The 24,050-nt window shown below is 37.4% G+C and overlaps 2 protein-coding genes across 12 annotated transcripts in view; one reads left to right on the top strand and one right to left on the bottom strand.

The window, feature by feature from the left end:
* The window catches only part of VTI1A (vesicle transport through interaction with t-SNAREs 1A), a 328,811-nt gene extending 322,149 nt beyond the window's left edge, over positions 1–6,662 (bottom strand). For all 4 annotated transcript variants that reach the window (XM_069459904.1, XM_069459901.1, XM_069459905.1 and 1 more), the window contains exon 1: positions 6,569–6,662. In XM_069459904.1, the coding sequence (XP_069316005.1) occupies positions 6,569–6,662 (94 nt within the window). The remainder of the gene's footprint in view (positions 1–6,568) is intronic.
* On the top strand, positions 6,464–23,767 carry ZDHHC6 (zinc finger DHHC-type palmitoyltransferase 6). Of its 8 annotated transcripts, none has more exons than XM_069459896.1 (11): positions 6,464–6,889; positions 8,686–9,160; positions 10,769–10,860; positions 12,353–12,512; positions 13,718–13,879; positions 15,814–15,867; positions 19,880–20,047; positions 21,087–21,128; positions 21,844–21,989; positions 22,082–22,128; positions 23,163–23,767. In XM_069459896.1, the coding sequence occupies exons 2-11, from the start codon at positions 8,894–8,896 to the stop codon at positions 23,264–23,266; spliced, it is 1,242 nt and encodes a 413-aa protein (XP_069315997.1). In that variant the 5' UTR covers positions 6,464–6,889; positions 8,686–8,893; the 3' UTR covers positions 23,267–23,767. The 8 variants fall into 8 exon arrangements, with proteins under 8 accessions (XP_069315997.1, XP_069315999.1, XP_069315995.1 ...); XM_069459894.1 differs by lacking the exon at positions 6,464–6,889 and adding an exon at positions 7,114–7,261; XM_069459900.1 differs by lacking the exon at positions 6,464–6,889 and adding an exon at positions 7,114–7,323 and having other exon boundaries at positions 10,781–10,860; positions 12,445–12,512.
* Positions 23,768–24,050: the final 283 nt, after the last annotated feature.

Genomic DNA, 24,050 nt, shown 5'->3' with positions numbered 1-24,050 from the left:
AAGTTTCTCTTTATGAAAAAAATAACTCAGTTGGAATAGAGGTGGAGTAATACAAGTAGATCATTTCTTCATAAAATCCATTTCATCACGGTGCTGTCAAAAATAATGATGGAACTGAGACAATTTTTGATCGGTGCTTACAGTGTTCTTCATATTTTTACGAAGAGAAGAATTTGAAAAGTCATGATTTGGGAGGAAAGCATGAAGAAAGGAGAAAAGGAAGGAAGAAAGAAAGTAAGAAGGAAGGACAGATTGAATTAGATTACCTTGGAAATACATACCAACACTAAGTTTTGGTAACCTGGCAATATTTCCATGTAATTCCCAAGAGAGTTTCATTCTGCCCACCCCAAAGACATCCACTTTACAAACTGCGTGTTCCTAGGATTCAGACTTTTGTAACCAACAGCTTCACTATTGTGCATGGCATTCCATCTTTAACAGTATCATAGTCAATCCTTAAAACAATCCTTTGGAGATACTATTATTATCCCATTCTCAGGCAGGTAAACAAATTCAGAGAGATTAAATTATTTCTCCAAAGTTCAACAACTAATAAATAACAGAATTGGAATTCCAACGGGGTCTATTGTCCTGAACTGAGCTCTTAACTTCTATGTATAAAATGTACTACATAAACAAACTCCCCAACTTTTGTTGCATATGGGCTGATAAGTGCTGATATACACATAAGTCTTAGCATAGTATGATCTTTTCTTGTCTACTCAATATTTACAGACGTGCTTAGTGCTGACATATACACAAATCTTTACATAGTATGATTCTTTCTTAATATTTACAGAAGTACTTAGCACTGAACACACCCAATAAAGTACAGTGAAACTGTCAGGGCTCACTTGAATTCAGTTGCTGGTGCCTGTCATTGTGCAATGTAGGTATTTGAAAATAAAACTAGCTGTAGAAATTATGTACATACTAAGAAGTATGGAGTGAAACCATTAACGGAGGAATAGAGAATTTAAAAATGGATATGTTACTGATGCTATACCGTGTAACATGGTATACAATGGTTAATGTTAAAATAAAGCCAATCTAGAATGATCCATGTGATAATGGATTAGAGTTGGAGATATCAGTATGAACTCGTTTAACTTACTATATATAAATGGTTACACATACAAATACTTATAGATATATTTTTATATATGGTTAACATATACACATGAATTTCCTTGCTCTGGCAGCCGAGAGGTCCCAGAAGCAATGACACCCCAGTAGCAACAAGCACACCTAGTGTCCAGATCTTGGTGTCTAATTCCCTTCTTCAATTCAAGGAAACAGTACTCCTTGGAGAAATGGCTGATTCTAGGACTGAAATAGAAAATATACAAGATGGTCCTGGAGTATCTTATAGTACCAGAAAGTAAGAAAATGCTAAAAAAAAAAAAAAAAGAAAAGAAAAGAAAAAGAAAAAAAAGAAATCCATAATGATGGGGCTATGTCAAAAGGACACAGAAGCCAACTGAAAAAGCTCTCAATTGTCAAAGCTGGAACAATTTGAACAAACTAAGTAAAGCAGTACTGGAATATAACACAAAGGATAAAATAAATATCCATGAATCCATACTGATATAAAAGACTAAGTAAATAAGTGAAGAATAGACAAATCTCTTTCATATGGAATTCCAAATAATTTATATAGATACTCATCTCCCACAAGGTAGAGCATAACTCCCTACTCCTTAAGTGTAGGCTATGCATATGATTTTCTTCCAAACAGTATGGAAAAGTGGGGGAAAGAGGAACTTTACAGTAGAGAAACCCGACATACACTACCTCAGCCAGGTGATCAAAGTTAACATCAGTAGTAATAAGTCATGTTGACAGTATGTGCTCTTGATCTGATGTGATGAAAATGGTGTTTCACTTCTGTGTTCTTCTTCCCAAAAACCCACAACTCTAGCTTAATGAGAAAAATATGGAGCAAATCCCAATTGAGGGAATACTCTAGAAAATACCTGACCAGTACTCCTCTAGTCAAAAACAAAGACAGTCTGAGAAACTGTCACAGCCAAGAAGAGCTGAAGGAGCCATGACTACTAAGTGTTTTGTAGTATCCTGGTTTGGATCCTGGATGAGTAAAAGGCGTAAAAAATTTAAAATTTTTTTAAAAAACTAAGGAAATGTGTATAAAGCACGGACTTTAGTTAATAACAATGTATCAATATAGGCTCACTAGCTGTAACAAATGTACCATATTAACATAAGATGCTAGTAATAGGGGAAAACAGACATGGAGAATATAGGGATTCTCTGCACTATCTTTGTGATTTTTCTGTAAAGTTCAGACTGTTCTAAAATAAAAAGTTTATTTAAAAAAAAAATGAAGCCATTACTTAGGTTGACTATGTTGTTGAAGGGAGGGAGGTCCCTTCAACAATATATATATATGCACACACACAACATACACATAAGTATATAGATCTATAAATATATACATATATAAACACATATATGTTTAAAATATATGTGTGTATGTTATTCAAAGATGAATAAAACTCTGCAAATGCTCAAATTTTTAATAAGACATAACTGGGCTATCTCTAACAGCTGAAGGCTATTTTTCCCATATGCTCAGCTGAAAAAGTTGGGCCTTGCCCAGCAGTTCAAGAAGCTGAATGTGAGGTAGCCACAGGGCAAACTGTCTGGTGGCAGTGAGTTCCTCAGTTAGGACTGGCTGGCACCATTCCTCCAACTATAACCTTCTAGAGCAACAGAACTATAAAAGTAACTTTAAATCTTCTAGTAGCTGCATTTTAAGAAGTAACAAGTGAAATTAGTTTTAATAATATTTAACCCAATATATCCAAAATATTATAATTTCTCAATGTGGCAATAGCCACATTTCAAGTGCTCAATAGCTACATGCAGACCGTACAGCTCTAGAGCCACATATATTTAAGCAAACCACAGTATTCATAAATAAAAGTAGATTCTTCTGAATTTTTTCACTACAACCACCTTGCAAAGGCAAGAGAGGATCACAGGACAATGTTTACGGCTTCATTCATACATGGCTAAGTCTAGATGGTGTAAGAGACAATTCTCCAGGGCTCGGCATAGCTAATCCGCTAGACTTGAGCATTTCCCTTCAGAAAGGACACCCACCTTGCCCCACACCACGTTCACTTCTCTCCTCTGATTCCCGCCTTGATATCCTGTGTTCAAAGCCCAAATCCAATTTCATACCCAAAAATTCCTGATTGCTCCCCTCCTTTCAAATGTACACACTCATCAAGAGAAATTCACCTAACTCTAGCCACAGAAAGGAAGCAAGAATTGAAGTCCAAGGTTTCTTTAAGAGTTCAATTAATATGACAAAGTCCAAAAAGCTGGGTCGTGGCTAATCCTACCAGCTATTATCCTCAGAGCAGCAGCAGCAGCGATATCACTACTAGCTAGTTTATCATGCACTTTTTCTGAGCAAGAACTGTGCCAGCGTGTTACATGTTTTATTTCATTTGATTTTTACAAAACTGTAAGGTTGAAACTCTTATCCCCATTCTACAGATGGAGGAGGCAGGCCTAGAGAGGCCAACAAATTTGCCACGATCGCACATTTAGTAAGTAGCAGAAATGGGATTCTAAACAGTCTGAGTCTGAACTGCTTTGCCATAATACTTTCTTGGTACATTTCTGACTATAGCCACAAAGTGATAGGATTCACAACAGACCATTCATCTCTCTGTGAATTGTGAGGTAAGCAACTAATTGCAATAAAACTTGCTTTGTTTAAGATCCTTCAGGAAGCCTGCTTGATATGAGACCTCTGCACCAGTGGGAATCATTCCCCACTTAGGAACTCACTCAGGAAAAGGAACTTCACAATAGAGTATTAATTGTAGTTTCTGCTCATCCATCTTCCTGACTTTGCCACAGAACAGTAATCATTAAAAATCAATTTTCAAATATAGTGCCATAAGAATAGTAATTAAGGGACCCACTCATCTCAACAGTCCAATTACTAACATTAGTTAAGATTCAACACTTTAGTCTAAGAGCAAAATCTTTTTATTGTTATATCACAGAGCAATCAAATTTCTTTCTTAAAGTTTTAAAATGTTCAATCTTTCCTATTCTCTTTGGAAGTAACACGTTAATACATCAAACATGCACAGCAGAAAGTTCATTTCACTAGATCTACTCACTCTACTTCAGTTTAAATAAGTTAATATGATGGGGAATAAACTGTTTTGGCTGGAAAGTTTGCTCTAATTTTTAACCTTCTTAACTCAAGTAAATCACAGTTTATCTTCTCTGGGTCAATTTTAGCTCAACACCACAACCACTAATGATGCTCAGTGAAAGGTATTATAATTACTTTTAATCATACTGTTTTTGCCATGGTTGTACATATTAATTTCTGTTAATCCACAGACATATATCTGAAATTCATAACTACATGGACATACTTTTCATTTTTTTCTATTTATCAATTAGAAATAGATCATAAATGGAGCAAACACACACCATTATTAAGAGGGAAACCACTGCACTTTTAAGAAACCACTGCACTTACAACTATTTATTTAATTATTCAAATCAGTAAGCATTTTTCCAGTGCCAGCAATACAGTCTCCTTTTAATTATAACATAGCTGCTCTGTTTGGGCCTTATATTATACTATAGCTAAGGAGAAGCATGACTTTATTTTTAAGGTCCTTAATTCAAGGTTTTCTTCTATGTGTTGAGATTTGTTACATTAAAATATAAAGGCAAGAAAAACTCAATTGTAACAAAATCTGTTTTCTTTGGAAATAGTTTTTACAACTTTGCACCCAGGGATTACTTTGTTACTTTGTAAAACAGCTTCCCAATACAAAAGCTGTTAGCCCAAACAAAGAAAAGTTTCTACTGCTAAAACAATTAAAAGTATAAATGAGCAAAAATCCAATTTAAACCACAAGTCCTGATATTCTGAGGCTCTGAGATTCAATTCAAAGGAAGTAGTTTCCAATAACAATGACAACAAAAATCAAGATGATCTTGGGCAGTGCAGAAAAGCAGAACTGAAGAGGTGAGGTGATGTATCATGAAGTGATGAGGCCATCAGCCACTTTCGCCACAAAAATCTCTGGGGCAGCAGAGCTCGGTGGTATATGCTACCTTGGTTCTCTCTTCTTGTTCCCTTACTTGGACTCATAAACCTCTTTAAGACATCATCCACCTCCTCCAGAACTAACTGGGACTTCAGGAGATGAGTGGGGTGTAAGTTCAGAGATCCTGGCTTCAAGCAAATATCCCTATTAACAGAAAATAGGTGAGGGGAAGAAAAACAAAGAAATAAAGAAAGAAAATTATTTTTAAACACTGAAGTTTTGGGGGAAGTAAGGGAAAGGGAAAGAGGAATGACAATTTAGGTCCAGGAGAAATTACTGCTGGCACCAAGGACTTGACTGACAACGTGGGAAGGTGAGGTTGCCCACCAGTCCACAGATGAATGAGCATCCCCTTTTCTATACTTTACACCCCAGAGCTAAGACAGGGCCAAGTCTAGCAGCCAGATGATGGTTCGATTTTCCTAACTAATCAAAAAGTAAAAATTTTATCAGTAACTAATTACTCAAATTAAATCTGTACTTACAGAAAGATAAATCTTGAAACACCTTACAAACAAAAGTCACAAAATATCATAGTTATAGTCATCTGTTCATTCACTTAAACATTTTTGAGACTCTAGTAAGCAGATGCCAAGGGAATCAGAGACAGCTCCTACCTCCACATAGTTGACAGACAGTATAGAATGGAAAGTAAGATGTGCTAAAACACAAAAACAAACAAACAAAAACATTTCCAAATAGGATATGTAAAATTTAAGTGCAAATAATTATCCTGTACCAAGTTTTACATAAAATTGGGTTACAGATCCCCAAGAAGGACAATAAACAAGAAATAAGGGTGGAAGTGTGACAAATACTAATGATAACAGCAGCTAACACACAAGAAAGGGCTTTACATATGTTATATCACTTTATATCATTTAATCTTCACAACAACCCTATGAGAGAGGTACAATTTCCCCATTTACCAAGAAGGGAAGTTGAGAGAGGTCAAGAAACTTGCTTAAAGAGCATAACTTCTAAGTGGCAGAGTTGGGATGTGAATCCAGGCACCCTGGCTCTTAACTCCATTTTGCTGCATATAATAACAAGAACATTATTACCAACACAACAAAGCTGCTGTATATTGCAGATCCATAATCTACGTACTTTTATTCATTTTTTTTTTGAACACACACATTTCTATATTTTACAAATGGAAAAATTAAGATTCAGAGAAACATCCTCAAGGTTACACAAGTTACAAGGAGGTGGAGTTAGGATTCAAACCCAGTTGGCTCAGATTCCGAAGGCTCTTTTGACTGCACCCCACAACCGAACTTGCACTCTTTACCCCCAACAAAATCAAGCCCCATCCCTCCGGGAGATCGCCAACACCACCCACTCCTGCCTCGCGCCTCAGAGACACACTTGTTCAGGCCGCGTTCCACAGCCCCCAGCCTCACCGCTCCTCGAACCACCCCGCCCGGCAGGGGCAAGGCTCTCACCAGGCGGGAGTCGGGGGACCCTCGCAATCTTGCTGGTGATCTCTGCAGTGAGCACCGCGAAGTCCTGCTCATAGCCTTCAAAGTCGGACGACATGGCTGCTCCGGAGTGACTGTCGGGGGTCAGAGCTTAGGTCAGGGCAGGGGATCGCGAGCGGGGCGGGGGGCCGCGTCTCAGGGAACCCGGGAGGTGCCCTCGAGAGCAGAGCGGAGAACCGGGGACAGCTCCCAGCCCAGTCGCTTCCTGGTTGTTCGTTGCAATCTCGGTCCTCCGGAAATTGGGCTGCGAACGCTTTTTATTTTCCGCTCAGGTTTCAACATTAAGCAGTTCGCTGAGGAAAAGCGGCCCAATTCGTGCCCTCCAAAAGGTCTCCGAAAACATACGAGTTCTCTGGGATCACTGAAGCATTTTTTCCCCCTGTGTGTTCTGGAAAACTGCTCCGGCGCCCCAAGCTACCGGTCACGGAACCTTGCTTCCCGAGGAAAGTTTGATGAGGAATCCTCCCGGAAGTGGCTGTGACGGAGTCTGCGCAGGGGGCCTGAGCGGGAGAGTATCGGCGAGGGCGCTGGCGGAGAGACGCGCCGGTCGTGCCGGGTCCCGCATTCCAGCCTCCCGCAACCGGGATTTGCTTTCCGCTTGCGCTGGACTGAGGTTTCCAAGACGGAGTCATCCCAGGAGGAGAAAATCTGTTCCGGGTGAGCCCAGGCCGCCCCGGATATGCGATGGCTGAGGAGCGGGCACCAGGGACCAGACTGAGGTGGGAGTCGAGGCAGGGAAAGTAGCCACGTTTTGGCGGTCTTCCTCACCAGAGTGGGGCCACCGTCTCCCGAATGTTGAGACCAACCCCGATTACCGGGATGTTTCTTCCCTGAGTGAGGATTTACTTCTAAACGCTCTGCTCCATAACACGGGCGGGAAACTGAGGCACAAGGCAGCAGCATCTGTTGCGTGGGAATCTGTATTATCCATGTATCTCAGATCCTCAGTCAGAAATACCCTACACATCTTCGCCGCGCTCGCTGTCCTGCCGTCCCCCTCCCTGGCTCCTGGAGGCACTTCCTTTTCTTCTTCTTCCTCCCCCCCCCCCCCAAATCTTATTCATGTTCTTTCTCCTACAGTCTTTTAGCCATGATTTCACTCACATCCCCCCTCTCTCCCTCTCCTTTTCTCCTCCCCTCCTCTCCTTGCCTTCTTTGCTTTAACTCTTACTTCTTTACTTTTGCCCCAAATAAACTGTTATGTTGACGTTTAGGGGGCAACTGCAGGCAAATGGCGTAGACCATGTCTGACTCATGCTTGGCTTAACTCAAGACCTCCTAAGAGGCAGCTTAAAACTCCTTAAAGCGAGTTCGATGACTTGGCTTCTATTTTGGGTTCAGCTGTTACTTACTTGTGACCTTGGTCTAATCACTTAGCCTCTCTAAGTCAATTTCTGTTCTACGAAGAAGGAAGCGGGATTAGGATCAACTCCAAAGCTCTGATTCCCAGCTCTAAAATTTTTTGTCTTCTCAAACCAATCACAAAGTGTTGGACGGTCAAGCTGAGGAGGAAGGATAAAAAACAACTATTTTGGAATCATATATCCAGTTTACATACCATTCAAACTTCAACCGTATTTTGGATCAATCAAAAGTAATTCTTTGGCCGGGCGGTGGCTCACGCCTGTAATCCTAGCACTCTGGGAGGCCGAGGCGGGAGGATCGCTCGAGGTCAGGAGTTGGAGACCAGCCTGAGCAAGAGTGAGACCCTGTCTCTACTAAAAATAGAAAGAGATTATCTGGCCAACTAAAAACATATATAGAAAAAATTAGCTGGGCATGGTGGCGCATGCCTGTAGTCCCAGCTACCCGGAGGCTGAGGCAGGAGGATCGCTTGAGCCCAGGAGTTTGAGGTTGCTGTGAGCTAGGCTGATGCCACGGCACTCACTCTAGCCCAGGTAACAGAGTGAGACTCTGTCTCAAAAAAAAAAAAAAAAAAAAGTGATTCTTTGACCTTTGAAAAAAGGCTCATCCCAAAGTCATGCACTTGTGAGATGCTTTTGTTTAGGTGCTTGTTGGAGTTAACAAATACAGTATATAATAAAGTTTTTTACTGAACTTTCCCATTTTGTTTTTTTTAGGTTGAGTTTCAAAACAAGATACTGGATTCTTCTAGTTAAGAGTTTTAAGTGCTTACCAGTGAAAATGGCATAATCTGCATTAACATTTCACAACTTGAAGGCATGACAATTAAAGAACACACATGGACTTGTGGCACATGGAAATGTGTGCACAGAAAAAGGAAATCTGCAATTATTTAAAAGTAGGAAGGCATTCTTCCTCTCCAAAATGGGTACATTCTGCTCAGTTATCAAGTTTGAAAATCTCCAAGAATTAAAGAGACTGTGTCACTGGGGTCCCATCATAGCCCTTGGTGTTATAGCAATATGTTCTACAATGGCCATGATTGACTCTGTGTTGTGGTATTGGCCCTTACATACAACTGGAGGAAGTGTGAATTTCATCATGTTGATAAACTGGACTGTCATGATTCTTTATAATTACTTCAATGCAATGTTTGTCGGTCCCGGATTTGTCCCTCTGGGGTGGAAACCGGTAAGAAAAAGATTCCTTAAGACAATGAACTCTAATAATAATCATATATTTAGTTTTTGCCTTATCTACTAACCAATAATATCAAATACAGCCTACTCTTGACCTGGTAAAGACTGTGTATTACTCTAATCACTGATCATTTATGCTCAAAGTATTTCTTTCATGTCTTTGAAAATATTGATCCAAATTGGCGCTTTCCAAAGCAATTTCATTGAATATTTGCCTTGCATAAAAAAAAAAAAAAAAAAAAAAAAAATGGAGGTGAGAGTTGAGGTGGGTCCCTGGCCAAAATTTAAGAAACACTGTTTATCACATACAATGTATTTTAGCTCTAGGGTCTTTTTTCATGTACCTTAACATTTCTCAGAACTGGGAAAAACACTTTAGATACCGCTGGTTTAAGTCATAAAGGTTGAAAAGTATAACATTGGGAAGATAATATGAATCAATTTATGGCTTCTTAAAAATTGTTAGAAAGTTTATGCTTATGAATGTCCATGTTCCCTGCTAAGGGACATCACCTGGTAGCTTGTTAGAAACGCAGAAGCTTGGACTCCAGATCTCCTGAATTAGAATCTTTATTTTAACAAAGTCCCCAGATGACTTTTAGGTATGTTAAAGTTTGAGAAACACTGGTGTATATGGTGTGCTATGTACTATTCAAAATGGGTATAGAGATGGGTAAGATACAATTCATATTCTGAAAAAGCTTATAACCTAGGAATGAAACCAATGCACTTGTGCAAATAACTAGAGTGTGGTGAGTGCTGTTGAAGTTAAAAGAACTGAGCATTTATAGCTGGGGACCTAAGGGAGGAGTGGGAATTTCCACAGGACATGAGGAAGAGGGCGTTTCAGGTTGAGAGAATGGTAGGAGCACATGTTCGGAAACAGTAGACAGCCTTGTCTTGTGTCCACTGTGACAGGAAAAATGATTATGTATTGTAGAGAAGGTTGAAACAAAGGCAAATCACGGAAGGTCTTGAATATATGAGAAATTGTTGGACTATAGGGAGTTATTGTGAGTTTTCAAGCAGAGCTCTGACATAGAGTTGTTATAGGAATATTATTTTGATAATACACACTTTGGATGAGAGAGAAACTACAGTAAAGGAAACTAGTTTTAAAATGTCCCCAAAAGGGGGAGTGATGGTGATAATATCAAGGAGGAGGCAGATTTCAGAAAGAATATCAACTCATTCTTGAATCCCCACTCTTAAAATACTTGCCAAATTGTCAGCTACCTTTTTCCGAACTCCTCCCATTCTCCTAAGATTTGGGGTAGTAGAACCAAATAGTGACATTGGATTTGGGTGGGAATGGGAAAGAGAAATTAAAAATGACTTCTGGGTAATTGGGAGAACAATGCTGTTCTCATCAGAAATTTGTTATTTAAAACTATTTTGGCTCTCCCTTCATTCTGATCTGGTAAAATGAAAAAAAATTTTTTTGGCTCAAATAAATGGGCTAGAGATGCAGGTAAGATTCCATCCTTCCCTATCTCCCATAAAAGAAAATCATACTATAGGAAGACATTTATTTATAAAGCCTGACTTATTATTTGGGTTCAGGTATCTGATGTATTTTTGTTCCTATTTTGCTGCCAAGGAAAATTCTCAGGATACCATGTATCTCCAGTATTGTAAAGTCTGCCAAGCATACAAGGCACCACGTTCTCATCACTGCAGAAAGTGTAGCAGGTACCTGTCTTTCTTGCTGTTCCTTGGAGGCTATTCAACTTGTTACTGGTCTTTTGTTGTTGTTGTTCCTTCTACTTCATCAATCCTAGTTTTATTCTCTGCAAGGTTGCCGCTCTCTAAAAAATGTTCTCAAGATACTTGTGTCTATAATCTCCACTTTACACTGGATTATCAATCCAGATAATAAACAAATTTCATTCTTTTTTGTTATAAATGAAAATATTTTTCTAGAAAATTACGGATTTACTTTGCCTCTTGTCCTACAAGAACAGGGTATAAAGTTATACCTTCAGTTTATTTCCATATATCAGGATTAGTTGTGTTTGTCAGCTGTAATCTTAACTCACTTTAAATTTGTTCTGTGTCTAAATAATAAAGGAGACCTGCTTTTCCCATTACTTATTGACAAACATTTATACTCTATACAAATCTAATAAATGAATCCAGGTGCCTATTATCATAAATGTTTTAATATCAAAACCTTAATGGGAAGAAAACTGAATCCCTATTTAAAAATTTGAAATAAGCTAAGACCTTTTTTAAAAAACAGCTATATCACTGAGTAATAAGAAATTTAGAGAACGATTGAAGGCAAATAAAGTTTGATTTGAGGCCAGGACATTTTCTTCTAGCAAAAATAAGGAACAGAAGCACAGTAAGACTTTGCTTGTTGTACCACATCTTTTATTCTGGAGTTAGCTTGCTTAGCTCAGAGATTTCATATCTAAAGGATACTGTGAAAACAGGAAGGAAGGAAGTTACAAGAGTTAGTTTGGACCCATCAACCCCAGTGGAGATTTATAAGTGATTTTATTGAGTCTCTATGATAGTTCACTCTAGTCACTGCATTTCCACGCTAGAGGAAAACCAGAGAACCATGATTTCTTTATATTGAGCCCCTAATTTCTTTAAACAAACACACTTGTAGCTGACATCTTTTCCTCATATGCTATTACAAAGCCTTCCCTTTCTTGTGCTGTTTAGAATTTGAAAGGAGTCACTGTTCATAATTGTTTAAAAGCTCATAAAGATTTTTCTTTCTGTTCCATGAAATATAATTCCCCTATGACTCATGGACACGCTGGATTCCTATTTGCTTGATTTTTTTTTTTTTTTTTTTTTGAGACAGAGTCTCACTCTCGCTCTGTTGCCCAGGCTAGAGTGCTATGGCATCATCCTAGCTCATAGCAACCTCAAACTCCTGGGCTCAAGTGATCCTCCTGCCTCTGGCTCCCAAGCAGTTGGGACCACAAGTGAGCACCACCACACCCGACTAATTTTTTCTATTTTTTAGTAGAGATGGGGTCTCGCTTTTGCTCAGGCTGGTCTCTAACTCCTGACCTCAAGCGATCCTTCCACCTTGGCCTCCCAGAGTGCTAGGATTATAGGAGTAAGCCACTGCACCTGGCCTTGCTTGATCTTTTGAAGACCAAAGTTATTTAAAGTAGACAGGATTCTCTGCCTCATGTCTTATGTAAATTTTTCTTGTTAGATGTGTGATGAAGATGGACCATCACTGTCCTTGGATCAACAACTGTTGTGGTTACCAAAATCATGCTTCGTTCACACTGTTTCTCCTTTTAGCACCACTGGGTTGTATCCATGCTGCTTTCATTTTTGTTATGACTATGTACACACAGCTTTATAATCGGGTAAGTAAAAGTGTTTGTTATAAAATCATTCATGCTAGAATAAATGGTCGTTATCAAAATTATTTAAGAGGTTCCTTTTGGAAATAAGCTTTCTATGATTTAGGTGGGGAAACAGAACTTTGTTACTGTTATGTGGATTCCTTTTAAAAAACATTAAAACTTAATCTTTAAGATGAGGAAAGATTATTTTGTTCTGGAATCTTACTTTACATGCTCTAGTGGAAGTTGATAATTATTTTAGTACTGCACATATAACTTATTAAACTTCAAACTTAATAGTTATGGTAAGAATAGTGAGAGGGAAAAAAGACCACACTGGTGCTTTCTGTTTTCGTTCAATTCATGTGGCAAGTGGTAGTCTTTTGTTTCTGACTCCAGTGCCCTGGAAGGTAGCTCGTGGGACAGATGCACACCCTAAAATATGAATAGACTAAATCAGATCGAGTTGATTTATGGGCAAATGGTCATGAAATAAAGTTCAGGGGTCACAAATTAACCCCCTAAAGAGGCCTGGAAAGTAAACGAGTGACACAGGCCTGATAGTACTGCGACAAACTGGCACATACCAATCCTTCTTGGAGAGCAAAACCCACATTTATTCGCACAGTTTGTGGTATTTGGGAATCCTAGTCTGGTGATGCTAGATCTTTCAGTTTTTTAAAGAAAAATCAGAAAATCTGGATTTTTATATGAAATCTTCTGATTTTTAAATGTTGGCACCTAACTTTGAGCATTTTAAAACATTGTGCAGTCCAGGCAATACACATCTGCAGGCCATATTTTGCCTGCATTTCGTTAATAACCAATGAGTGTGAAACATAAGGGTAGAAACAACTGAATTCTAGGCTGTACTTGTTGCTGTGGAAGACTACTATAAATACAGAATAGCAAGAAGATGGGAAACACAGTTGCAGTTTAGATTGATGTCTAGTGTTCTTTCTGCATATTGATGTTTGTGGGATCTACCTGACATTTTGTGAGGAAACAAAGAAACAAAAGTAACATTTGAGAAAACTAAGAAGGATACAATACACATCACTATGAGCTCAAGCCTCCGTGTTAATTAAAAGCAGCTATGTTTGTTTTATTTGCTTTGGCCACAGTGTCAAGTTGTCGTCTTTTTGATGAAGTTGTTTTAAATGTTAGAGTCCGAACAGTTACCACAACCAAGTATTTTGAGTGAGTGCTTTTGTCGTTGTTGATAGCTGTCCTTTGGGTGGAACACAGTAAAGATTGATATGAGTGCAGCCCGGAGAGATCCTGCTCCAATTGTTCCATTTGGATTAGCTGCATTTGCTGCCACCTTGTTTGCCTTGGGATTAGCTTTAGGAACAACCATAGCTGTTGGGATGTTGTTTTTTATCCAGGTAAGTTTCTTGGTAACCTCTAGCTAAAAGTTGTCAAGTTCTTGGGACTGATTATAATGAGAAAGAGATACAGACTGCAGTTACGCATGTAGTTTGAAATGGAAATTATTTTTGGCTATTCATTAGGTAACTAATTTAATCTTCTCTGTATTTCATCAGATTGTTTTGAAGTAATTTTGCCAGAATTTCTAGGTAATTGATTTAATTTTTAAGATGTTAACTTGGAGATATGTAGCACTTTATGGTTGAGAAAGCTCTTCTCACCATTACAGTCTAGTCTCATGATCTTTACACCAAACCCAGCTGTATGGTAAGAATATTGTAGAGGAGTATCACTATTTTCCTTTTCTTACAAATGAATAATTGTTTCTCAGAAAGGTTAAATGTCTTACCAAAGGTCACCCTTTCATGTACTTAGTTTACTAATTATTTCATACTTATTAATGTTACCTTATAATAGTATACATTTAATAATAGTAATCATAATAATATAGCTAACATTCATTGAGCACTTTATGTTCAAGGCACTGTTTTAGGCACTTTACATGCATTAGCTCAGCAATCCCAACCTTTTTGGCACCAAGGACCAATTTCATGGAAGAAAATTTTTCCACGGACCAGGGGTTGGGGTTGGGGGTTGGGGGTTGTACGTGGTGGGGGGGCGGGGCAAGGGTGGAGCTCAGGCACTGATGCCTGTTTCTTCCTAACAGGCCATAGACCCATACTGGGCCGCAGCCCATGGGGGTGGGGGGTTGGGGACCACAGTATTAGCTCATTTAATCTCCATAGCAACCATATGATTTAGATGCTATTTAATGCCTACTCTGTGATGAATCACTCTGCTAATTTCTGAAGCTGCAGTACAGAAAATAAAGAGGTTACTGCCATTAGGGAACTGACGACTAATAGTAAACAATTAACTAAAACAGGGCCATATATACATCATAGATTTATGGACAGACTGCTATTGGAACACAAAGTAGGAGGACATGGCTCCGAAGGGACCAAGAACAGTTCTTAAGCCTTACTGCATTCATGTAATTAATTTATTCATCCATTGAAGGCCTACTGTGGGCTACATATTGTGCTAGGCCCTTGGAATATGATGAGCAGTCCTAGTCCAGGGATGTTTTTACTGTGCCACACTGTATGAAGGCGCAGCTAGACTTCAAGGGAATGGAAAAGCTCTTTTAGAATTAGAAATGCTGGGCCTGAGGGCCCTGCATCACCCAACCCATTTTGAGTTCTTGGTTTTAAAATAAGCTGATTATGTTTATACTTCATATTTTCTACTAGCCTGGGACCAAATTCTTTGAAATTTTTTCCCCAATGCCTCTAATTAGAATCATATTAGAAATAAACTAAGATCTGGCAGAATCATATTAGAAATAAACTAAGATCTAGGAGTGTAAAAATCTCTGTATGTGGAATTGGTCATATCTAGGAAAATTGAATAACAAAGATGAATACATTTGATTTTTTACATTGAGGTTGATTGAAATGAGTCACTGTTGCTTGTCATAAATAGATAACCATAAATTTAAAGTTAATTAAAAATAGTGATAAAAGATTTTAGTAGCAAAATACACTTAAATACTGACTTAGTGGATTGATCTATTTTTAGTAATACTCTGAAAGCCTTGCCCAGAAGGTAGTACTTAAGACATGAATTTTGATTGAAATACTAGATTCAGATTTGATTATGGGTAGGTATGATCATTTTTATTGAGAGCCATAGTAGTGCAATGGGTAAAAACAAAGACTTTAGAATCAAATACATCAGATATTAACTGTGTTACCTAACTTCTATTGTCTTTGGTATCTTGGTCTATGGAATGGAGCGATAAAAGCTATCTCATAGGGTTACTGTGAATATTATGATCTTAAATGAACCAAAGTCAAATTATTAAATTTTACTATCATTTAATTTCCAGATGAAAATAATTCTCAGAAATAAAACGTCTATTGAATCATGGATTGAAGAGAAGGTAAATTTTAGTAATTGTTTCCTCAATATTAACAAAATACTGATTAGTTAATAGACCAGATTAACTAATAAGTACCTAAAAGCAAAAACTTGGCTGCCAAATGGCTTCCTTAAGTCTTTTGCATGCCACATAAAAGGCAAATATAGGAAACATTTGATTCCTTCCTGCTTTAATATAGCTCCCACAGAAGTATGCTTATCATACACCCTGAGTGGCTGAAGAGGCATAAGCCACACTTTAAACCATCTAGCCATTATTTCTCAGACCAGAGGTGGCCCATTTAGAAAGGAACTTCCATGCTACTAAGGTGCCATCAAGTTTCTCCTAGTGTTTTAGACATTAGACAAGGCTCATAACATTTAGCTTGTCACAGACCTCACAATAAGCACTTCACACTGTGAAGTGTGATTTTAATTTTAATTTGTGATTTTAATGTAAAACACAAATCTAGCTACCCTGCTTCCTGCTTAAAACTTCTCAGAGACTCCCCATCACTATAGCAGGGGTGGAAACTCGTATGCCTGCACTGTCCAGGCAGATGACCTAAATGAGGAGAGCAGCCTGTACACCAAATCACTGCCTGCCAGACCACACTGTTGCCACAGGGGAACATTCACCCAGTATGGTGAGATCTTCTAATTTTTTTCCTAGAAAATTTAGAGACCTAGATTTCTGTGAGATCCCCTCGAGTTTTTAAATGTTAGCAATTCAAATTACAAACAGAAAACCTTTGTGAGCAAAATAAAGCATGTTTATTGGATATAAATTTAGTCCCCTAGCAGCCAGTTTGTAAACTTTACAGCAGCTGTTTTCCAACTTTTTGGTCTCAGGACCCTTTTACTTGCTAAGGGCTCTAAAGAGCTTTTGTTTATGTGTATTACATCCATTGATATTTACCATATTTTCTAACAGAATTTTGAAAGATTTATTTCATTTAAAATTAATAAACCCATTTTATTTAAAATAACATTTTTATGAAAAATAATTTTCCGAATTAAAATAGAGAGAAGAGTGGTATTGTTTTAATTACAAATCTTTTTAATATCTGACTTAACAGAAGACAGTTGGATTCTCACATCTGCTTCTGCATTCAGTCTGTTGAGATATGTTGCTTTGATTGAAGTGTATGAAGAAAATCCAGCCTCACACAGATAAAATAAGTAGGTAGAAAAATGTGAAGCATTTTAACAGGCATTTTAGATGATAGTGGATATTCTTCAATATTACATTAAAACTTGACAAATGATATTTCATGTCAGTGAACTTTTTGTACTCTCTTACATTAAAATCTATCAGTCTGTCTTGCTTTTTGAATGGATCTTTTACTAATACATGGTTTTATATAACGTTGGGCATTGGTTGTTTGGAAAATATCGGTTTGCTGGGTTACGTAGGTTTTGCAAACATTAACACCTTTCGTTATGCAGTATCCAAAAATTGCATTCACTTATATCATTATCAATTTTATGAGAAAAATCTTTATTGGAAAACTGTCAAGCTCATAGTGGTAGATGCAAGTATAAAACTCCGATTTCCACTTGAAAGCCTGAGTTTTGTCACTGGCAACAAATACTGTCAATTGTTTCCCTTGAAGTGACAGTCTGACTTTTTATTTTTGAGAAAATGCTCACCAAACACTGAGGTCTAAATAATCTTAGTTTGACTGTTACCTTATTCATTCTTTCACATAAAAGTAGTGTTACATGAAAAAAGCTGGCTATATAGCTTGTTAGCTGACAACCAGTGTTTTCCTTGAGATAACCAATGTAGCTGGGCATGCTTTATTGTGTACTTTTCATTTTGTCATACAGAATATTAAAAGTAAAGGACATCTACTTGAGACTTGAGATTTAATAAAAGAATAATTTTTACTGTTTTATCACGGGCATTCTTATATGAAATTGTTGGTTTTTTTAAACTGTAAGTATGTATTGGTGAAGAATATAGTATATTCTACTATAGTAGTTAGTATAGACTACTAACACAGTTTGGGGCCACTGTCTTGATTCCCGCTAAGATCCCAGCAATTTTATCCACCATTACAAATGTCAACACAACAAAAGACAAATAACATCTTGATGTTGTTATGAAAATAGTTTGACCTTGCTGAACTCCAGGAAAAAAATCTTAGGGACTCAAAGGAGTATACTTTGAGAACCATCTCGCCATTATCTCTCAGACTAGAAGAGAAGTGGCCCATTTGGAAAGGAACTTCCATCCTACCAAGGTGCCATCAAGTTTTTCTTGGTGTTTTAGACAGTAGCTAAGGCTTGTAACATTTAGCTTGTCACAGACCAACTAAAAGGTGCTTTGAGAACACTGATGCACAGGTTTAAGTCCAAGCCCCTTCGCTTATGCATAATAAGAGCTTTCATGACTTCCCCCTTTTTATCTGCTTCTCCAACCTCATTTCCCTCCCTTCACCCCATCTCACACTGAATAACAAATTACTCATAGTTTATATATCTTATGCTTGTGTATCTTTGTACGTGTTGTTCCTTCTGCCTAGAACACTCTTCGTCTCTTACTGCCTTATTTCTTACTCCTTGAGAATTAGTTGATGTATCATTTTTTTTCCCAGGAACCGTCCTTGGCCCTCCCTAGACTTGGCTAAGTACTTTTTGTTCTTTTTTCCCCTAACATCTACTGCATACTTCTGTCACCTTTTAACACACAGTGTTGATAGAATCCCAACTTTATTGAGTGCTTCTTTTAAGCAAAGACATGTTTTAGTCATTTTGTAAACTATTCTCATATTTACGTTTTTCTTTGTAAATAGCCAAGATCTTTGTTCTTTGAAATTCAGTCCATTTTGAAGACTCTGAAGCTGTGTTTATAAAAAGGGAAAAGAAATTACCCTTTACTCTCTGGGTGAAGATGGATTTATATAATTTAAATGGGATATGGGATACAGCTTGACAATTCTTTTAATTAACCACTAATATTAATATCAGTTTAAATAACTGCAAGAAGCTTTTCCATAAAATACTATCCCCCAGTAATGACATATTTCAAAAAATCATTTCTAGTAAGCATAATAAATGTATTGACATTAGATTAACATTTTTTTTTTTTTTTTTGCTAATGACCAAGGCTCTTTATAAAGTGTCATGCTACATCTAGAAGTTATTTTGGAACTGGTACTTTATTGCTGAGTAAAAAATTCAAACAAGTGATCATATGAAATTTATAGAAATTACCAGATACTAAAATTTATACAATAAATTTCAGTGGGATTTGTACACTCGCTGTTGGAATAAATAATGTCTTTGTACCACTAGGTGTCAGCGCAACTTAAGAAATTTGAACACAGTTCATTTCCTTAAAGTTAAAGCTAACAATTTAAATGCCTAGAATATAATTTATGCAAGTTGAATATTTACGTATATGTACATGTAAATGTATATAAGTGAGTATATCTACATGTGTGATAGTATAAAAAAATGAAAGAAGGCCTCCTATACATACCTGCTAGCTTTTTAAAAAATGTTTTTCATAAATGACTCCCCTGTTATACCTTTCCTGACCATTCCCACAGGTGCCACTGCCACCCACAATACAACTATTGCTTTCTGGTACACCTTACAAAACAGTTCCATCCTGAATAAAACAGTACCATCCTGAATAAACCCTTGCTTTCTCCTGAATCTCTGTATATACACTTGGATTTTTTGTGTTACTGAACAACCATTGGGGATTTTTTTTATATATCAGATAAAGTTAGCTAACTCTCGATAAGCCTTTATGATTGCTTGTTCCCAAAGAAACTCTGTCGGGTATTCTCTGGGTGATCACATATGAGGTTGGTGTTCTATGTCAAGTTTCTTCCTTCCTATACTGTGATAAAGTTGTCTTTCTCTTCCATGTGTACTCACATTAGTGCACGTGAGTGCAAGGAGGAAGCATTTTTATGAATGATACAAATTTGGGGGATTAAATGTTCTTAATAGTACATTACTGCAAGCCACTTAAGACAGAGTCATCTGCCATCTTATGTCTTTGTTACCTGCAGGCTAAAGATCGAATTCAGTATTATCAACTAGATGAAGTCTTTGTTTTTCCTTATGATATGGGGAGTCGATGGAAGAACTTTAAACAAGTATTTACATGGTCTGGGGTTCCTGAAGGAGATGGACTGGAGTGGCCCATAAGAGAAGGCTGTCACCAGTACAGCTTAACAGTGAGTGTTTTTGTTCAAATAGCCCTTCCTTTTGGCCTCACCCTCTTCCCCTTAACTCCCCTTCAACTCAGGTGACATTTTATAGTAAAATAAGTAATACATATACTTTCACTATCTCAAAATGAATCTAAGTTAATAATCATAAAGCACTTCTTGTATCTTGTCTCTTCCTTTGTTTAAATCTCTCCTTAACCCTCTATCTATGAGATAAAGTCCTGATTCCTTAACTTGGTTTTATAAAATCTGGCCAAAAACTACCTTCCCACTTACAGTGTCATATGAACTCGTTGTACATTCCTGCCACCGAACTTTGCGCACAGTTTTTTCTAGCTAGTATGACCTCCTTTCTATCTGGAATTATTAAGACCAGTTCCAGTCCCACCTCTTCCATAAAGTCTAACCTACCTACTCTAGACTCATCTGGATTTGGCACTTAATCATACACTCCTGTGTGGTAACTCATGAAGTCTCATATTTTTGTTTAATTCTTGTATCTTACATCTTTAACATGACAAGATTCTAGGACAGAGACCATGCATTATCTTTATTTCCCCTAATATATCTAACAGTGCTATTTAATAGTTACTAAGTAAAAAAAGTGAGTTATAGTGATGACTTTTATTCATTCATTTAACTTCATTGTTAAATGTTCTTCATTGTTCATGTGTAGTTTGTTGTCTGTGTCACTAAAGAATCAGTGAATCTCAGTGTCTTCACCTTAAGCACTGGCCTAAAAATTTCGTGAGGGCAGAGAATACATCTCCTTGATCCCTCGGCCACAGTGGGCTCTCTAGGATTGTGCACAGATGATGACATTAGAGAGTGACAACTAAGAAGAAAGTCTCACTCTCAGCCCCTCATTCTCAGTCATAGAGCCTTCTTTCCATACCAAAACAACCTGTAGCCTTTAAACTGTCAGCACTTTGAAATGCTGGAAAATTGGGGGTTTGTCATGACACTTTGCTAGTAGATGAGGAAAGGCTATTTTTCAACATTGAGAGAAGAGACTTATTTTTTTCTTTTTATATCTCCCAAACAGATAGAACAGTTGAAACAAAAAGCAGATAAGAGAGTCAGAAGTGTAAGTAATTCTTTTGCAATGATACTAATTTTTTTCCTTTGTTGGGCTTTATACTTCTGTATAGTTTTTTTTTTAATTGACTTTGACCAGAAACCAACTGTTGGCTTTTATTAAATAATATTCCTGAATACATTTGTTGGCATTTGATGCGGTTTGCTTTTGTTTTTATTTAAATAGCTGGGACTGAAGGTTTGGAGATAATTTAGTCAATTTATATTGCCAATATAGGAAAATAATTATCCTCAGTATAGCTTGTTACGACTTACTACTATGAAACTGATCCTTACTACTGGGTTGTCAGATATCATGGCCACTAGCCACATGTGGCTATTTTATTTAAATTAAATAAAATTAGTTTATTGGTTCCACTAACCACATTATAAGTGCTCAATAACTACATGTGTCTAGCGCTGTTGCATTGGATACCACAGATACAGAACATATAGAGCATTTCCATCAGTGCAGAAAGTTCTCTTAGCTCTGCTCTAGAATTTAATTCTTAGCTATGTGCTTGAAATGAGGGGTAAAAAAAGTCTTAAGAACTAGAAGCATCAGTTGCTTCCTATAGGGGAACTGGCTGGATGGAAAACTGGGAGGGAAGAAGGCTTGTCACCAGGTATTTTGGATCTACCTTTAAAAATTTTAATTCAAACTAAAAACAACCTCAGATATCATTGGTAAGTGTTCAAATCGTTCTTCTGATCACTGATAACAGGTTCGCTATAAAGTAATAGAAGATTATAGTGGTGCCTGTTGTCCTTTGAATAAAGGAATCAAAACCTTCTTCACAAGCCCCTGCACTGAAGAGCCTCGAATACAGCTACAAAAGGGGGAGTTCATTTTAGCCACAAGAGGCTTGCGGTAAGTAATAGGAAGTACGACATTTCTTCTTTCGTGACAAAATTGACATCTAACCTTAAAGAAAATTAATTTTAATCTTTTATATGTTTCAGATACTGGTTGTATGGAGACAAAATTCTTGATGATTCCTTTATAGAAGGTATGGAAATGGAAGGGCATCTTTAAAGGGCAACACTGTTATCAATAATTCCAAATTTTACATGAATAACTTTTATAAACAATCACATGCCAAATGTATTAGGGAAACTGCATAGAAGGGCACATCATTAAGCAATAAAAAGAAGCTTCTTACATATTCTCCATAGCACTTATGTTTATATATCAGGTTTTTTTTTTTTTTAAGCTTTCCCCTTTATCAGGTTTTTTAATGATAGCTAATATTTGAGCTCATAATGAACTATGTGACAGGTATTTGTATAAGTGCTTCACTTATGGTATTAAAGTCCCCAACAGATCTCTGAAGTAGGTACTATCATTTACATCTTCTTGGTGAGGAAACTAAGCACAGAGAGGCTGAGCAGTTTGCCCAGAGCCACACACTAAAAATTGGTAGAGCCAAGGCTCAAACCCAAGCAGGCTGACTCCAAATTCCGTGCACCAAACCCCTGTGCTATTTGCTCCCTCTTTGAATGAGCATTTCTCTTAAGTTATTATAAAAACTTGGAGCTTCAGAATTATTCCTTTTTAAAGTAAAGGTTCGCTCAGGTTGTTCTTTAAAAAACACTCATAGTTAATCATAAATTAACCCCAAATGACAGCTTAGGCAACCTTGATATGGAAATTTCTATGTTAGAAAAAGTCTGAAAAGAAAATTCACAAAGGCTACAAGGAGATAGTTCCCTGGAACAGAGGTAGTGTGATGGTGTACCAAAAACTCTTTTCACGATCGGATGTGTAGAAGTCCCCCCCGCACCCCGACTCTAGTTAGGAGCTGTCTTCAACCATATTAGCCCGTTTCCCAGATAATAGAATTTGAGAAATACCTGTTTTCTAGCTTGCTACGAGCATTTTAAAACCATATATTTCCCCCACCTCAAGCTGTGCTTATAAGAGACAGTGAAAGGGGGAAAAAAACTAAAAGCTTATTAATTTGAAGCAATAGGACTTATTGGTCTCAGTAATTTCACTGCTGTACATCTATCTATTTCATCTCAGTTTCATTTTCTCCCTCAGGTGTTTCAAGAATAAGAGGATGGTTTCCTAGAAACTGTGTGGAAAAGTGTCCCTGTGATGCTGAAACAGATCAAGCCCCAGAAGGCGAGAAGAAAAATAGATAGCTGCTGTGAAAATCAAATTATTCTTTAAGTCTGCTCCATTACTTGAAAATCATACCTATTACTAAAGAATTATGCAATGAGCCTACTCTGGTTAAGGTGTTCTTTTCCTCAAAGGTGCCCTAGTGCCATGATTTAAATATTTTTGTTACCATTTTGAAATGGAGAAGCCATTCTGTATATGCCTTTGAATTCCTGCCTCTCTACCACCTCTTCTTCCCCCCAAAAGGAAAAGCATTTCATCCAAGTAAGTTAATTGCATTTTCTCTAGGATTTTTTTATGCACTGCACTCTGGACCTCACCTGCAGATACAGTTCCCCTTTTGCCAGGAGCATCTGCATGTGATACTTTTGTTTTCCCTTCAGTTGATATTTCTTATATGATATTCTAGATACTAGAGAACTAAATTTGTCAAAATCACTATTAGCTCAAATTTTGTTACCTGTCTTTTAATAATGCAGATTTTGTCAAATCAAATAAAGGTCAATGGATGTTCTTTATAAATCATAGTTTTTACTTAAAGCATTTTTTCAAGTAAGAAAGGTCTGAGGAAACTGTCCCGCCTTCTTTCTTCAGGGTTCTCAGAGGAAAGACTAAAAAGGTTCATCTTAGTTTCCTTATGGAGAAACTGTTCTGCTACCCTATGAAAAATTGCCATCTTGAATCATGAGTCATAAGACATTACATACTCACTTCAATATATGAACTGTGCTTACTAAGGGCATATTGAGATCACAGTGTTCTAGGAGACTTTAAAACTAGTGGTTTAAAGTGCTCTTGTACACT

The sequence above is a fragment of the Eulemur rufifrons genome, chromosome 28 (assembly GCF_041146395.1).
Source record: "Eulemur rufifrons isolate Redbay chromosome 28, OSU_ERuf_1, whole genome shotgun sequence".
NCBI lineage: Eukaryota > Metazoa > Chordata > Mammalia > Primates > Lemuridae > Eulemur > Eulemur rufifrons.
Note: the sequence above shows the minus strand (reverse complement) of the source record. Positions and strands in the feature narration are given on the sequence as shown.

What these genes read in the sequence shown, in the direction of transcription:
- ZDHHC6 (XM_069459896.1), top strand. Translation starts at nt 8,894, where the DNA reads ATGGGTACATTCTGCTCAGTTATCAAGTTTGAAAATCTCCAAGAATTA. An exon ending in CACTGCAGAAAGTGTAGCAG is followed by an intron (nt 10,861 to 12,352) that starts GTACCTGTCTTT and finishes TTTTCTTGTTAG; the next exon opens with ATGTGTGATGAAGATGGACC. An exon ending in TGATGATTCCTTTATAGAAG is followed by an intron (nt 22,129 to 23,162) that starts GTATGGAAATGG and finishes TTTCTCCCTCAG; the next exon opens with GTGTTTCAAGAATAAGAGGA.